The sequence below is a fragment of the Canis lupus genome, chromosome 32 (assembly GCF_003254725.2).
Source record: "Canis lupus dingo isolate Sandy chromosome 32, ASM325472v2, whole genome shotgun sequence".
Taxonomy (NCBI): Eukaryota; Metazoa; Chordata; class Mammalia; order Carnivora; family Canidae; genus Canis; species Canis lupus.
In genome coordinates this window covers 28,495,438-28,510,968 of record NC_064274.1, presented here as the reverse complement: position 1 = coordinate 28,510,968, position 15,531 = coordinate 28,495,438, and the positions used below count along the sequence as shown (strand labels likewise).

The following is a 15,531-nucleotide window of genomic DNA, read 5'->3' as shown; positions in this document are numbered from 1 at the left end:
CTTCTGGAATCTCAAACATTCTCATAATTCCACCTGTGCCTACAACTAACATTCTGTCCCCAGTTACCATCTTGACCCTAAAACCAGTTCTCTTTGACCTTCATTAATGGTACCATTCTTCTGTCGGTCACAATTTGCTCTACAACACTTTTTTTCTTAATCTCAACCCTTAATTACTGTCCAAGAAAATCCTACCCATTATTCAAGACCCACTTCAAATGCTACCATCTTCATGGAGCCTTTTTCCAAATGAATGTGCTCTTTTTTGTTTTGAAACCTCAGAGCTAGATTTTTACTGGTCTTACTCTACTACTTTATACCAAAGTAAACTGTCATTTGGATCTTTGTCTAGCAATCTCTACGCCTGGATTGAAGTTCCTTAAGGCAGAAACTGATTTTTTCTTTATGTCTTCCGGTATTTATCACAAACCTTGCACATGGTGGCTGTCCCCTAAATAACTGCTAAGTACTAAATGCTTTGGAGTATAGTAACCTGAACCTGTACTCTTCTCCAGCCACACCACACTTCTTCCTCCTCCGTACCATTTCACTGGTTCATACCCCAGCGCAGGTGTTTCCCTCCACCATGATGCCCCCTCTCCCTAACTACTACTTGGGGGACGCCAATCATCTTTTATAATTCAACACAGAGACTATTTCTCCATTGGTGAAAACTTTCCCAACCTTTAACCTTCTTGGCACTTCTACTAATTTATAGATACAAAATATCTTTCATGTAGGACTCCAAACATTGAATGAAAAAACACAGAGCTGCTGTAAGCCATCAGTTATCAACTGCTGCTCTGTTTTGTAAAGGCAATGCAATCATCAGGATATGAACACAACAGATAAATCAAAAACAAATTGGTCATAGGCTATTTTATGTTGTAAAAATCTCACATAGTTCAGAATAATAGTCACTAACCAACCAGTACGTGGAAGAAATTCCAAATGTGAAAAATAAAAGATAAATTAGATAAGGAAAAGTTGAGCAACACCAACTTTTAATGATGATCTCAACATAATACCTAGAGACCTTCTCAAAAGAGCTGTTGCATCATCCACTTCAGAGTCTGAATTTGCTGTTACCCCAATACCAACACAGGGTGGTTCTGGCACACTCCATCTGTAGTCCAACCAGAATTTCCAGTAAGGGCATCTGGGTGGCTCAGACAGTTAAGTGTCTGACTCCTGATTTCGGTTCAGGTATCAGGGTCTTGAGATTATGACCCGTATCAGGCTCCATGCTTAGCATGGAGCTGCTTGAGATTCTCTCTGTCCCTCCACCCACTCTCTCTCTCTCTCTCTCTGAATAAAAAAAAAATCTTTTAAAAATATTTCCAGGGATCCCTGGGTGGCTCAGCAGTTTGGCATCTGCCTTTGGCCCAGGGCAGGATCCTGGAGTCCCGGGATCAGGTCCCACGTCGGGCTCCCGGCATGGAGCCTGCTTCTCCCTCCTCCTGTGTCTCTGCCTCTCTCTCTCTGTCTATCATGAATGAATGAATGAATGAATGAATGAATGAATAAATAAATAAATATTTTAAAAAATAAAAATATTTCCAGTAAATATAAATTTCATATACACATACGTAGTACAATATATACATATGCCTTTTTTTCTTTTTTTTAAGAGACAGCGTGCAAGCTGGGGGTAGGGGTGGGAAGGTGCAGAGGGAGAGACTCTTAAGCAGGCTCCACTCCCAGAATGGAGCGAGACTTGGGGCTTGATCTCACAACCCTGAGATCATGACCTGAACCAAAATCAAGAGTCATATGCTTAACTGACTGAGCCACCCAGATGCCCTTATACATATACTTTTTAAATGTCCCTTTTTCCTTACCATAGAAGATGCATCAGATAGATCAGATCATATCTTATATATTTAAAAGTCTTACCTTAAGGTATTTTTTTAAGATTTACTTACTTATTTTAGAGGGAGCATGCACGTGCACAAGCGAGCATGAGTAGGGGGAGCGGTGGAGGGAGAGGGAGACAACTGAGCCACCCAGGCACCCCTTACCTTAAGGTATTTAAACCAAAATTTTCATCTGTATCAGGTCACATTCCAGATATGACAATAAGGCAATCTATCTGTCTTTATTAATTAGTTGTTCATGCTTGTATTTCCTTCTCTGGACAATGAGCTCCTCAAGAGCACCAACCACATATTGCCTTTTACCCTCCCCAATACCCAGCACATGCAAGACACTTATTAGTATTTGTGAAAAGAACACATGAGTGACAGATTTCTTTCTAAAAAGCCTTAGCTTGTAAATTATCTTAAGGCAAAGTTCTCAAGAAGTCATGACTATACAGAGTGGCTAAAGTTAACACAAGAAACAACAGATGTTGGCAAGGATTTGGAGAAAGGGGAACTCCTGTACCCTGTTGGTGGGAATGCAAACTGGTGCAGCCAGTTTGGAAAACAGTATGAAGTTTCCTCAAAAGTAAAAAATAGAACTACTCTATGATCCAGCAATTGCACTACTAGGTATTTACCCAAAGGACATAAAAATACAGATTCAAAGGGAGATAATGCACACCAATGTTTATAACAGCATTGTCAAAATCTCCATCAACTGATGAATGGACAGAAGTGGGGTGGGTGTGTGTGTGGGGGGGGGTGTTTAATGGAATATTACTTAACCATAAAAACAGAATGAAATCTTGCCATTTGCAAAGACAGATGGAGCTAGTGAGTATAATGCTAAACAAAATGAGTCAGAGAAAGACAAATATTGTATAATTTTACTCATATGTGGAATTTAAAAATCAAAACAGCTGAACATGGTGGAGGGGGAAGAAAGGTAAACCAGGAAAGAGTGTCTTAATTATAGAGAACAAACAGGGTTATTGGGGGGAGGTGGCAGGGGATGGGTTAGATGCATGATCATTATTAAGGAGGGCACTTGTGACGGGCATCAGGTGTTGTATGTAAGTGACAAATCACTAAATTCTACACCTGAAACTAATATTACACTGTATGCTAACTGGAATTCAAAAAAACCTGAAAAAGAAAAACAGTCATGATTATAACTAGAAACTGGAATACATTTTATGTAACTTTCAAGTTATTTCAGAATTATGAAAAATCACACTACTTTGAAAAGTACAATAACAATAACAACAAAAAGAGCTAATACCAGAGTCCTTTAGTCAATTACCAAGGGGAAAAACTGCTCCAACAGTCTCTGTCATTTTGGCAAGCACATTAACTGTTTACTGGCACCGGTGGTTAAGATATCAGGCAAAAGGGGAACTGAAGGACAACTGCCGTGCAGTATGAGTACCCTGTGATTTCAAAAATGAACTTATGCTTAATTTCTTCCAGGATATGACTACATCTTGTACCTTTTTATCAAAGAAGCTATAGGCAAGGCTAGAGGCATACAAACCCTGTAGTATTTGTGACCATTTGTGAGGGGCACATGTGTAAGCCAGGTCAAGGATGGCCACAGACACACAAGCTCACTCCCTCCAACACAGGTTTCTCCTTTATCCCACTGGGCAAACCACGGCACCTTAGCTTCTCAACTATTGCAAGGTCAGGGATCAGCAAAAGCATTTATTCACGTTTATTAGCCACAGAAACCAAGACCATTGATTTTTAGAGCAGAAAGATACTCTAAAGATCGTTCAGTGTAGTGACTTTCAAACTTCTTTAACCATAAAATCCTCCTTTATGGGAATACATACAGAAGAGCAATATATAAAACAGAGGTTAGGGAAAGGAAGTTTGCGAACCACCAAGGAGATTCATAGAACCCTTAAAGTCCATCAGTCTTTAGTGTAAAAACCTCTAATCTATTCACATCCATTAGGATGGCTATTAGAAAAACAAAACAAAACAGAAAATAAATATTGGCAAAGATATGGAGAAACTGGCACCCTTGCACACTGCTGAGAATGTAAAATGTTGCAGCTGCTGTGGAATACATCATAGCAATTCCTCAAAAATTTAAAGATAATTACATATTATCCAGCAATTCTACTTCTAGGTATATACCCAAAAGAACTGAAAGCAAGGACTTCCAATAGCCCTTGTTATTCCTCAGTATACCTATATTCACGGCAGCATTACTCACAATAACCAAAAAGTGGAAGTAACCCAAGTATCCCAAGACAGATAAATGGATAGACAAAATACAGTATATACATTATTCTATTTAAAAATATTCCACTGAACTATTATTCCCTAGAAAAGAAGGAAACTCTGACACATGGTACAATATGAATGAACCTTGAAGATATAATACTAAGTGACATAAGCTAGTCACAAAAGAATACTGTATGGTTCCATTTATGTACCTAGAACAGTCAAATTCAGAGATAGAAAATAGATGTCTGGTTCTAAGGGCTGGGGAAGGGTGAAGAGAAGTTATCATTCAGTGGGTACAGAACTTCAGTTTTGTAAGATGCAGAGCTCTGGAGATAGATGATGGTGATGGTTTTGCAACAAAACCATCTTTTGTAGAGATCTAAATCCCATTGAATTGCATACAGGTTTCCCTGGCGATACTATCTCGAAGTAGAGCACTCTTATGAAAACTTGTGTAAGCCAAAATGATGTAAAACAAAGAAGCAATTACCATTAATTTATATGGAAAAATTTTGAGCCTCCTCAGACCCAAAAAATAACCCCTCTTATGCTTTTCTGATACCTTAGGACACATCTTGCCAATGGATACACAAAATAAATTTAGATAAAGCACAGATGCTCAGAGACACAGTTCAAAGCTGTGATGCCTTGAAGCTAAGTGTAGTTCCCAGGGAAGAAGCTGTTTACAGTGTGTGTTGCCTCTGTAATGGCTCACTGCCAAACAAATGCTGAGTGCTTTTTTGGCTTTTCACCTGTTTTCATAAAAGTAAAATCCACCATGCGTTTTTTTCAATTACCAAAAACAGGGACTAATGTAGATCTTTTGTAAAAGCAAAGTGGTGTAAAGCAAGTTCTTGGAAAGCGGGGAATACCTGCAATTTAAAAATGGCAAAAATTATAGTTCACGTTATGTATATATTTACAATTAAAAAAAATACCTTTGTTCTAACCCAACACAACACTTTCATTTTACTGAGGAAAGAAATAGAACTAAAGTTGAAAAACTATTCACTTAAGATCACATACAGGCAGTAGTGATCTACCCACAATGTAATTGCATGAAAGGTACTTCTGTCTATAATACTTACTCCATCAAACTCTTCAATGGAACCCAGTGACCAAAGAATAAAACTTAAGTTCCTACGTATGGCATGCAAAGCCCTCCAGGATGGAGATTCACCTCCTCTCCAGACACACTGTTCACTAATGCCTAACACCCCAACACCACAGCAAGGCCTATAGCCTCCACATCTACTACTGTCTCATCTCCTGGCCTCTGCACTGTCCACACCTTCTCCTCAACCTCTCCTCACTAAGTCTGAGTATCATCACACATACCAAGTACTGGATATCACAGATACTAAGTGAGATTACTTTTCCAGATCTTACGCCACAAGATCTTCTTTGGCCCTGGGCTGGGTATCCCTCTGGTGCTCCTACAATACCCCTGTACACCCTCACCACTGTTAAGACAACAACGCTGGCTTCCCTACTTTCCTACAGCAGGCTCCTGACAAAAAAATGTCATTCGTCTCTGTTCACTGAGCACCAAGACCCGACCTAGCTGCTGGGTCCTCAGGAAGTACTGACTGAGCATCTTGGAACGCCAAGATGAGATCAGATCTCCTGAAAGTCCAGGGTTCTTTTCATCCGTATGCCTGAGGGCCTCCCTCAGTGTGAAAATCATTATATTACCGAAGGCTCTTACTCAGAAAAGCATTTCATGTGTCATGGATGCAAAGACACCACATTCCTTCTTGCATAATGCAACAATACCACCCAAGTTGGTCCCAACTTTCTGAGAAGGAGATAGTAGTGGAGAAACAGAACACAAAAAGGTCTTTTTTCTCCCCTCCGATAGACATGTTATTTTTATATTAAGGAGAGTTCTTTCTGGCACTTTACCTTGAGTGACTACAATTTAAACAACCCATTTAAAGCTCTTGTGTTATATTACAGTACCCATTCACTGTAAGCCCTTGAGGACAATCTGTAATGGAAAAAATTTATTTGAGGGCTATGTCCTCATAGCTCCATGACTTCCCTAGCCTTGGTGGAAGGCAGGCTTAGCCAGGGAGAAATATTTTTAGACAAGGGTGCTTCAGAGCTGTAAAAATAGGCCAGGTGAATAGCACACTTTCAAAAGCCTCTGAGTACTCCGGCCACAGGGCCAAGTAAACATGCCAAGCAGAAGCATGCTGGATTTATATATTTTTGCAAACACATCACCAGATTTGAAGCAGCTTCTCTGAAACATAACCTGAATGGTAAATTTGTGAGAACTACATCAACTAGTACAGTGAGCTGTCCCATGTGCCCCTACACTACAGGAGGACTGTGTGTTATCAGCTGTACATTCTCTCAGAAAACTATTCTGACTTCCTTCCAATTCCCAGAATAAGTGCACTGAGTTAGTGCTCATGACGCTGACTGTACCCCAGAGGTTGCTGTTCTTTGCATCAAGGTCTGCCCTTGAGCTCATGATTTGATCCAGGGAGGGAAAAAGTCATAAATCAGATGTGTTTCTCAGAGCTGGCAACTCTGGGTTTATGATTATCTCTGATTGTGCAATTCCTTCAACTCTGCCTTCAGCAGTTGTTGTCTTCACTAACTTCGACAATCAAAAAAGGCATTCCGTTGAGGCTTTCAACTACCACTGCCACCATAACCAGCTGGTTTGTTCTTAAAACAGTTTAATTCATTAGCTAGCTTAATTTTTTTTTACTTAGATTTTTATATTTCAAAAAGTATTTCTAAAAAGCTAAAGAAATGCACTTCCATGTTCAGATGAGAAGTCTGTCAAAAGAAAATTTTTTTTTTTGAAAATTCAATAAGCATCTGGAGTTGGTAATGTAGAGAAAAATAACTCCTCTCCCAGGACTCTCTCCTCCCATCTCTCAGCAACCCCAAGAAGGTATAACTGGACGTGTCACTAGCATCAACAAACTCTTGGTTATATTTAAGTATTTCTCTGAGATGTTGCCATGAGGAATACTTTCTGAGTAGAAGAGACAGTTCCAAATCCAAACTGCTCTCTAGGAAGATTAGTATGGCAATGTTTGCTACAATGGCGGGGCGGGGGACGGGTTGGGGGGGAGGTTTGCTGAAAAAGGTCCAAGTAAGAGGCTCCCACAACAATTTAAGTATCAATGCCGGGTCCAGGAATTACAAAGGGGAGCACAGGGAAAAGAACACTCCTCACAGAGGAAAGCCTCAGAGCCTTTTATGGCACAGAGGAGATTCTGACCATGACCCCATCTTCAGAGTATACGTGGCTGAAGAACAAGTGTGGTAATGACAGAGGGAGGAAAAGTCCCAGGGAAAGCTGGAGGGGACAAAGGAAGGGAACATGATAAATAATTAAGTCTTGGCAAGTGAGTTTGAGTCTATTCTCGGCAGAAAATGGCATCAGAGCAGCCAAAGAGAGATCACCAGGGAATGATTCTAACTTTGAGTCTAGAGCTAAGGAAAGGTCAACCTTTTATCTGTTGATTGCAGATGCCTGTAAAAACCCCTTTGCCCAGGGAGACCACACTTCTCTCCACAACATAGTGGAGGCCAGGGGTGAGGGCAGAACTGTGGTTACCTCGGCTTCAGGGATCAAACCTCTTCAAAGACAGTGAAGAGAATCTAGAATTAGAGAAATCATCGCCGGATTGATCTCACAAGTCTATGTGAAAGCAACATTTACTGAACAGTTCCCACTGAACATGCTGGTTAGGTTTCTTCGGCTCTTTGGGCATTTAGCTCTCACAGCACCATGAGGCAAGTATCCTTGTCTGCAGATAAAAGAGGCAGAGATGGGTTAAATGACTCACCTAAGGTTCCTATAGCAAGGACAGGTAGGTAGGGCTGGGTGCTAAGCTCTGGGAGGCACCTCATATACTCTGCTCACTTTCAAGTGTTACACCACCACTCACCAGAAATTGCGTTGTTAATATACCCTAGGCAGATGCAGGGTGAAGAGCAGTGTAAGCCCCCTGTGGTCCTAGGACAGCTAGGCAGTGAGGAGTGTGCCTGAGGCAGATACGGGGAGAAACAGAAGTGTGGGGGAAGGAAATTAGAAACTCAAGCAAGGGATCCCTGGGTGGCGCAGCAGTTTGGCGCCTGCCTTTGGCCCAGGGCGCGATCCTGGAGACCCGGGATCGAATCCCACGTCGGGCTCCCGGTGCATGGAGCCTGCTTCTCCCTCTGCCTGTGTCTCTGCCTCCCTCTCTCTCTGTGTGTGACTATCATAAATAAATAAAAATTAAAAAAAAAAAAAAAACTCAAACAAGGGGCAGGTAATAGCAAGGCTGGATCTAGGACATGGTAGAGAACACCCAAAACCTGACTGAGGTGCCATTTCTGCTCTACAATGTCCAAACATATTCTTTAGCATTCTTTTTTGTCTATTAGCCCCACCTCTTCTACATTAGCTCCAGCCCCAATGACTAATATGCTGACAAGGGCTGGTTTTGCTGTCCCAGTACATGGATGAAGCTCAGACAAGAGCCCGGCAAAGAAGTGAGCAACAGCACAGGGACCGAGGGAAGAGCTTCATGACGAATGCATCCTATACCCTTAAGGAGGGAGTTAACCTGAATAAAAACATCGCCGGGCAGCCCGGGTGCCTCACCACCTTCAGCCCAGGGTGTGATCCTGGAGACCCAGGATCGAGTCCCGCATCGAGCTCCCTGTATGGAGCCTGCTTCTCCCTCTGCCTGTGTCTCTGTGTCTCTGCCTCTCTCTCTCTCTCTCTCTCTGCGTCTCTCATAAATAAATAAATAAAATCTTTAAAAACAAAAACAAAAAAACATCCCCTCCAGAAAGAACACTCAAAAGGAGAGCTTACAGCCAGGTAACTGTTCCAGTCTCCTGTGATCCTGAAACTTTTCCCAGGCCACTGCACTGTTTTCAAGAACAGTTTAACAGAGATGTATTCACTGTAGCAAAAAAAAAAAAAAAGAAGAAGAAGAAGAATAGAGTTAAACAACATTAACATTGGGCAATTGTGACCACTCTTTTTTTTTTTTTTTTTTTTTTGGTGACCACTCTTTCATTCAATATCAGAAAACTCAGGACTGGGGGCAGAGAAGAGTGGCTGGGGAGGAAAAAAAACTCTCAGGTCCACTTGAGTCCTTATTAAGCATCACAAAGTAACACAGATGTTGAGGAAACATTCATCTGTAGCTTAGAATGCTCTCCCCCACCATACCCCAACTTTGTTTTAATTGTCTAAAGAGCCTTCCCCAGAAGAAATGTGTCCTTTTTGCTTTTTAAGGGGAACAAAAAAGGCTTTGGGTGAGAAGAATCAGGCCCCGAACCCCTTGCAAACTTTCTCATTTCCTCAAAGAAATATAGTGCACTAAAACGAAGGTTGTACCAGGAGCCCTGAGGAATTCAGCTTCTGAAATGTCCATTTTCAGGGAGCCCATAGGCTTCCCCCAACCCCACACTCCCAGTAACTTAATGAAAGCTATGGGCTCTCTGGGCTCCTCAGATGAAAAAATAGGCAACGAACAAAACAAAGTTCAGAAAGGAATCTTTCAATAAATTGAAGAAATGCACAGCTAGTACTTTTCTTCCTTTTCTCCCCTCCTTTACAGAACAAAAAACAACCTGCCCTTCCTCAAGGGTCATTTAATGCTATAAGCTTCTTTGCTGGCCTAAGTATCTGGTCAAAGCTAAGTTGGTAATCAGAACCATGTCAAAAGTCTGTAATGGATAAACACACAAGTTAACCTTACTAAATATTAACCTGCAGTCTAAGGGATTTTTTTTTTTTAATTTTAAACAAACAAAAAAATGACAGGCAAAGTAGATGCTCTTAGAGAATACAAATGTACAAATGGCCTGTGCTCTGATCAAATGTAATGAAGCACAAACCTCACTTATCTGAAACTGCTAAATTGCTTGAGAAATGTGTCAGGCTCCCAAAAAACATATTCAAAAAAAAATTTTTTTTATCCCACTCAGCATGAATTGGAACATATGGCAAAATGATTAATTTTACAAAAAATTAAAATTGTAAATAGAGCTACACCCTGAATAAAATTAAAACTACCTCAGAAAGAGTTCAGAAGAGTGAAGATAAATGCATAGCTTAGATGCTAGTTTGTGCTTGTGTTTTTAAGGCTTCACTGAGGATTTATGACGGGTTGGGGGTGGGGAGGGCGAGGATAAAAGGTGCCTTCCTTCTTTTCAGAGATCCATGAGCAAACAAAGCACAGTATCAACTGGCATTTGTGTTCAAGATTAAACATGTTGCAACAGGGATCCCTGGGTGGCGCAGCAGTTTGGCGCCTGCCTTTGGCCCAGGGCGCGATCCTGGGGACCCGGGATCGAATCCCACATCGGGCTCCCGGTGCATGGAGCCTGCTTCTCCCTTGGCCTGTGTCTCTGCCTCTCTGTCTCTCTCTCTCTCTCTCTCTGTGACTATCATAAATAAATAAAAATTGAAAAAAATATATTAAAAAAATAAAAATAAAAAAAAAAACATGTTGCAACAAAATCATGACCAGTATTCTCCATCTAAATATTACAGTCCCACCTCTGCAGCAACAATCAGAGTTAGGTGTGGAGACCAGGGGAGGAGGACAAATGGACAAGGATTACTGCAATGAAGATAATAATTGTAAGGGCAGAGAACATTTTGTGAGCTCTTATTCGGTGTCAGACACTGTGCTAAGTGCCTGACATATACTAATTCATTCAATCCTCTCCATACTCCTACCACACTAGTACTTAGTCCAACTTTAGAAATAAGTAAACTGAAGCCATAGGTTAAGTAAATTTCATATGTTAACAGAGCCAGTTAAGTAACTTTCCCATGTTAACAGAGCCAGCATATGAAGCAGAGCCAACATAAAAATCATCCAATTCCCCATAATGAACTGGAGCCAATCTATGTTCAAAACACATCAACTTATTCATCAGTGGCACTCAATAAGCAAAATAACTTTACCCTATGCCAAAAACCGTAGATTAAGGGGCACAAAGAATGAAGTGATACTGCTAGAATTGCATGCTTCAGGGTGAAATGCAAAAACAGATCAGCTAAACCATCCCAAAACATCAGTGAACCCAACCAACTGGCTGACAGTGGCACACAGAGATGTTCTACAGGAAAGCACGGTTTCCCTCCCCAGGATTAAAGTTGTCACCTGAAGTTGGTGAGGCTCTTTAAAACCATGTGAGAATGGAACTGTGTTCCTTATGAAAGTTCACTACTTAGATTTCTGGTCTTTTATTTTTTTCCCCTGGGCCTCACAACCAATATGGGGCTCGAACTCACAAACCCAAGATCAAGAGTCACAGGCTCCTCTGAATGAGCCAGCCAGCTACCCTAGAGTTCTGGTCTTTATCAACTTTCAGAATGACAATTCCATTATGTTTCCAACCAGAGGGGTAAATAACACTCTTCCCCCTCAACTTTGAAAAGGCACTCCCTGCTCCAACTACTCAAGGATTGGACCCCCAAGTATGTGTTCCCACCAATGTCAGTCATTTCTCCCCACTCCTTTCTCAAGTGAACGCACCATTACCATACCCATCATTTTAGGTGCTACCTCTGTGCTTTTTCATGCAACATAACACCCTTTTTCATGGTATCCCAATAATGGTTGCAGCCTTCCAGACACTGGAAGCAATCCGACTTTGTACAAAAGTTGAGGCAATGCTTTTCACACCACTCCTAATCCTCTTCCATTGATGACTTCAAGGTACTGTTCATTTCCTATATTGTTACTGGAGGCTTAAAGCCCTAATAACTTGTCACCAAGATGTTGTTTAAGTGTTTTTAAACCAGTGCATTATTTTACATTTGCCTAGAATAAATCTTGCTCTCATAGCCTTGGGAGAGTCTGGTGGAGCAGGAAGTATGTAAGTGTGCCCAAGCTAAGCTCTGAGTATCATGTAGTCTAATATGTGGAACTTTCAGGTTAAAGGGACTTACTCCTCTTCAGATGTAACACAGGTTACAGGAAACCATAATCTAGCAGCCAGGGCATCCACACAACAAAAAGGGCAATCAATGTATGGCCAAAAACATGATCTCAGAAGATAGAAATGAGAGACTGTCAGAAGTCAGATGAATAAAAATATTTTTTAAAAATACTAATTTGGGGATCCCTGGGTGGCGCAGCGGTTTGGCGCCTGCCTTTGACCCAGGGCGCCATCCTGGAGACCCAGGATCGAATCCCACGTTGGGCTCCCGGTGCATGGAGCCTGCTTCTCCCTCTGCCTATGTCTCTGCCTCTCTCTGTGTGACTATCATAAATAAGTAAAAAATTAAAAAAAATATTTAAAAAATACTAATTTGGGGCAGCCCTGGTGGCTCAGTGGCTTAGCGCCGCCTTTAGCCCAGGGCGTGATCCTGGAGATGCGGGATTGAGTCCCGCGTCAGGCTCCCTGCATGGAGCCCGCTTCTCCCTCTGCCTGTGTCTCTGCCTCTCTCTCTCTCTGTGTGTCTCTTGTGAATAAATATATAAAATCTTTAAAAAAATTGTTTAAATACTAATTTTAAGAGAAAATGCAATTAATATGCTGCAAAAAACATGCAGGCAGGGAGAATTAAGACAGTAATAAAAGTTTTTGTTTGTTTTTGAGAGAGAGAGAGAGAGGGAGAGAGGGAGAGAATCCTAAGCAGGCTCTTCACTCAGTGCAAGGCGGGGCTGGACCCCACAACCCCAAGATCATGACCTGCACTGAACTCAAGAGTCAGACTTAACCCCCTGAACCACCCAGGCGCCCCAAAAGATTTCTTTAAAAAGCAAGCATAGGGGTATCCCTGGGTGGCTCAGTGGTTTAGCACCTGCCTTCGGCCCAGGGCGTGATCCTAGAGTCCCGGGATCGCGTCCCACGTCGGGCTCCCAGCATGGAGCCTGTTTCTCCCTCTGCCTGTGCCTCTGCTTCTCTCTCTCTGTCTCTCATGAATAAATAAATAAAATCTTTAAAAATAAATAAATAAATAAATAAAAAGCAAGCACAGAAGTGTGGATTTGGCTGCAAACAGACACTGAAAAAAATTAAACGTTCTTGATTGTAGCCACTGCCCTAGAGTACTCTCTTAAGAAACACTTGTTTATAACCGCCTCCCGTCTCAACAACGTAAGTTGCAAAGGGCTGAAACGCTAAGAATAAAATCAGCTAAGAAAATCACAGTCAGGGGATCCCTGGGTGGCGCAGCGGTTTGGCGCCTGCCTTTGGCCCAGGGCGCGATCCTGGAGACCCGGGATCGAATCCCACGTCGGGCTCCCGGTGCATGGAGCCTGCTCCTCCCTCTGCCTGTGTCTCTGCCTCTCTCTCTCTCTCTCTCTCTCTGTGTGACTATCATAAATAAATAAAAAAATAAAATAAAAAAGAAAATCACAGTCGTCCAATACGACCGGGAAGGTAACCGCTGAAAATAAATAAATAAATAAAAATACAAGTATCACAGTATCCAGATAATCAGTTGCACAACCGACTCCGTAGCCCAGCTCAGGTGGCACAAGGGCAGAGTCCTGAAGATGAACAACGAGCTCAGAGCCTCCTCCTGGGCTCTCAGCCACCTTACTCCCACACTCCCAGACCTTAAACCGCGCTGTTTTCTGCACAGAGGGGAATAGGTCAAAGTTGCCCAGCCAAGGCGCTCGCAGCGGGAGCCGTTCCAGGGCCTCGCAAGCTCCAACTCGGTAACTTTACAAAGTGCTACCAAAACGAGGACTATTTTTCTTCTTGCCAACCCACAAGCAAAAGGAAACACAAGACGGGGGCGGGAAAGAGAGCTCGTTTAGGAGAGCAGCGAACAGCTCGGACAAAGACTCATACCAAACTAGCAGAAACAAAACTAACTGATCGCAGTCCAGGCCTCTGGAAGCAAACTCGGTCTCAGCCGAGCGGCGAGCGCGCACGTTACTCCTCAGTATCCTCTGCGCCTGCACCGCCCGCTCCGAAGTGCGGAGCCAGAGACCAGGGGGCTGGGGCTCAAGCCAAGAACACGGGTTCTTGGGGGGGGCGGACGAGACTCAGGCCCAGACTCGCGGCTTTTCAACCGCGCCGCGAGGGGCGGGTGGCCTTTGCCCCGGCGCCCGCGCCGCCCGTCTGCTGGCCAGCGCCCGCCCCAGCCGCGCGCAGCGACCTCGAGCCGGGTACGCCGGCCGCCCGGCGGCTCACCTGGGCGATGCCGGCGCCCATCAGCCCGCCGCCGATAACCGTCACGTGCTTGACGATGATCTTCTTCGCCGAGGCCGAGGCAGTGGACGAGGAGGACACGGAGCGCACGAACTGGCGGGTAACGAAAGCCATGCTGCGCACACAAAGGCGGCGACGACGAGACCCAGCGGAGCTCTCCGCGGCGCAGGGACTAGCAAGGAGCTGACCTCTGGGGGCGGAGGCCCGGCCCGCCCCTCCGCCCCGCGCGCCCGCGCGCTCGGTGACGTCACGGACGGCGGGGGTGGAGACTCGAGGTGCGCCCCGCCCATTGGCCCGCGCCCGCCGGGGACCGCGTTCGAACGTCCGAGCGCGGCTTCCGGGCCCACGTGGTCTGGCGCGGCTACACCTACGGGCGGGGAAGGGGGCGTGGTCGCGGCGGCGGGGGGCGGGGCCCGGGAGGTGGGCTGAGCGCGGGGGCGGGGCGGGGGCGGGGGCGGGGCGGGGGCGGGGCCTGGGCCCTCGCGCCCTGCGGGCCTCTCCTCGGGAGAGTCTGCAGCCGCTGCTGAGACCCAGTACGTGCGGCCGCCTGGTTAAATCCTCGCCTTTGATGCTCGTGCATATTGCGGCGCTGAATGAATACGTGCTATTTGGCTGTAGGGATTATTTTAATGTGCTGAGTATTGATTGTTTCTGCTAAAACGGAGAAACGGACTGCTCACACCCAAAACAAACGTCTAACGGCCCGCGAGTTCCAATGCAGAGAGCAGGCCCGCGGGAGGAAAAGGGAGTTGACCTCCCATTGCAACGTCAGACACCCATCGGTGCGGTGGAAGTGGACCGTGGAAGGTCAAAAAGCAGACGTTGTGAAGTTACATGTAAATATGGAAAGCATGGGGAAAGAATGTATTTCCAAATAATGGAAGATTTGGATACCAATTAGCTCAATCTTCCCATTCGTGTGAATAATTTCTGGTTACTCTACTTTAGTAATATAGAATATTATAATAAGAACCCCCAAACACACCATCCGAACAAAAGTTGGCCTCTCCTAGCGGAAGTAACCCACATAGCGAATCCTGTGTTCACCATTCTTTTGCTTTGATCTCATTTTTATATCTGATTCTGTAAAAATAGGGGAGAAGCGCTGTTGCTCAGCGCTGTCAGGCTTGGAGCAATACTAGGATCACTACTTGGTTAAGGAGACGGTGTTATATCTGAACAACTCAAGTCCCGTTGAGTGCTAGAATGTAGCAAATACAAAAGCCAATGGGACTAGACCTGGAAAAAAAAAAAAAAGATTACATAAAGAAACCTA

The 15,531-nt window shown here is 43.9% G+C and overlaps 1 protein-coding gene across 1 annotated transcript in view; it reads right to left on the bottom strand.

Annotated features, from left to right (window-relative positions):
• The window catches only part of HADH (hydroxyacyl-CoA dehydrogenase), a 45,797-nt gene extending 31,289 nt beyond the window's left edge, over nt 1-14,508 (bottom strand). Inside the window, exon 1 of the mRNA XM_025465851.3 lies at nt 14,238-14,508. Within this exon, the coding sequence (XP_025321636.1) occupies nt 14,238-14,369 (132 nt within the window). The 5' untranslated portion in view covers nt 14,370-14,508. The remainder of the gene's footprint in view (nt 1-14,237) is intronic.
• Nucleotides 14,509-15,531: the final 1,023 nt, after the last annotated feature.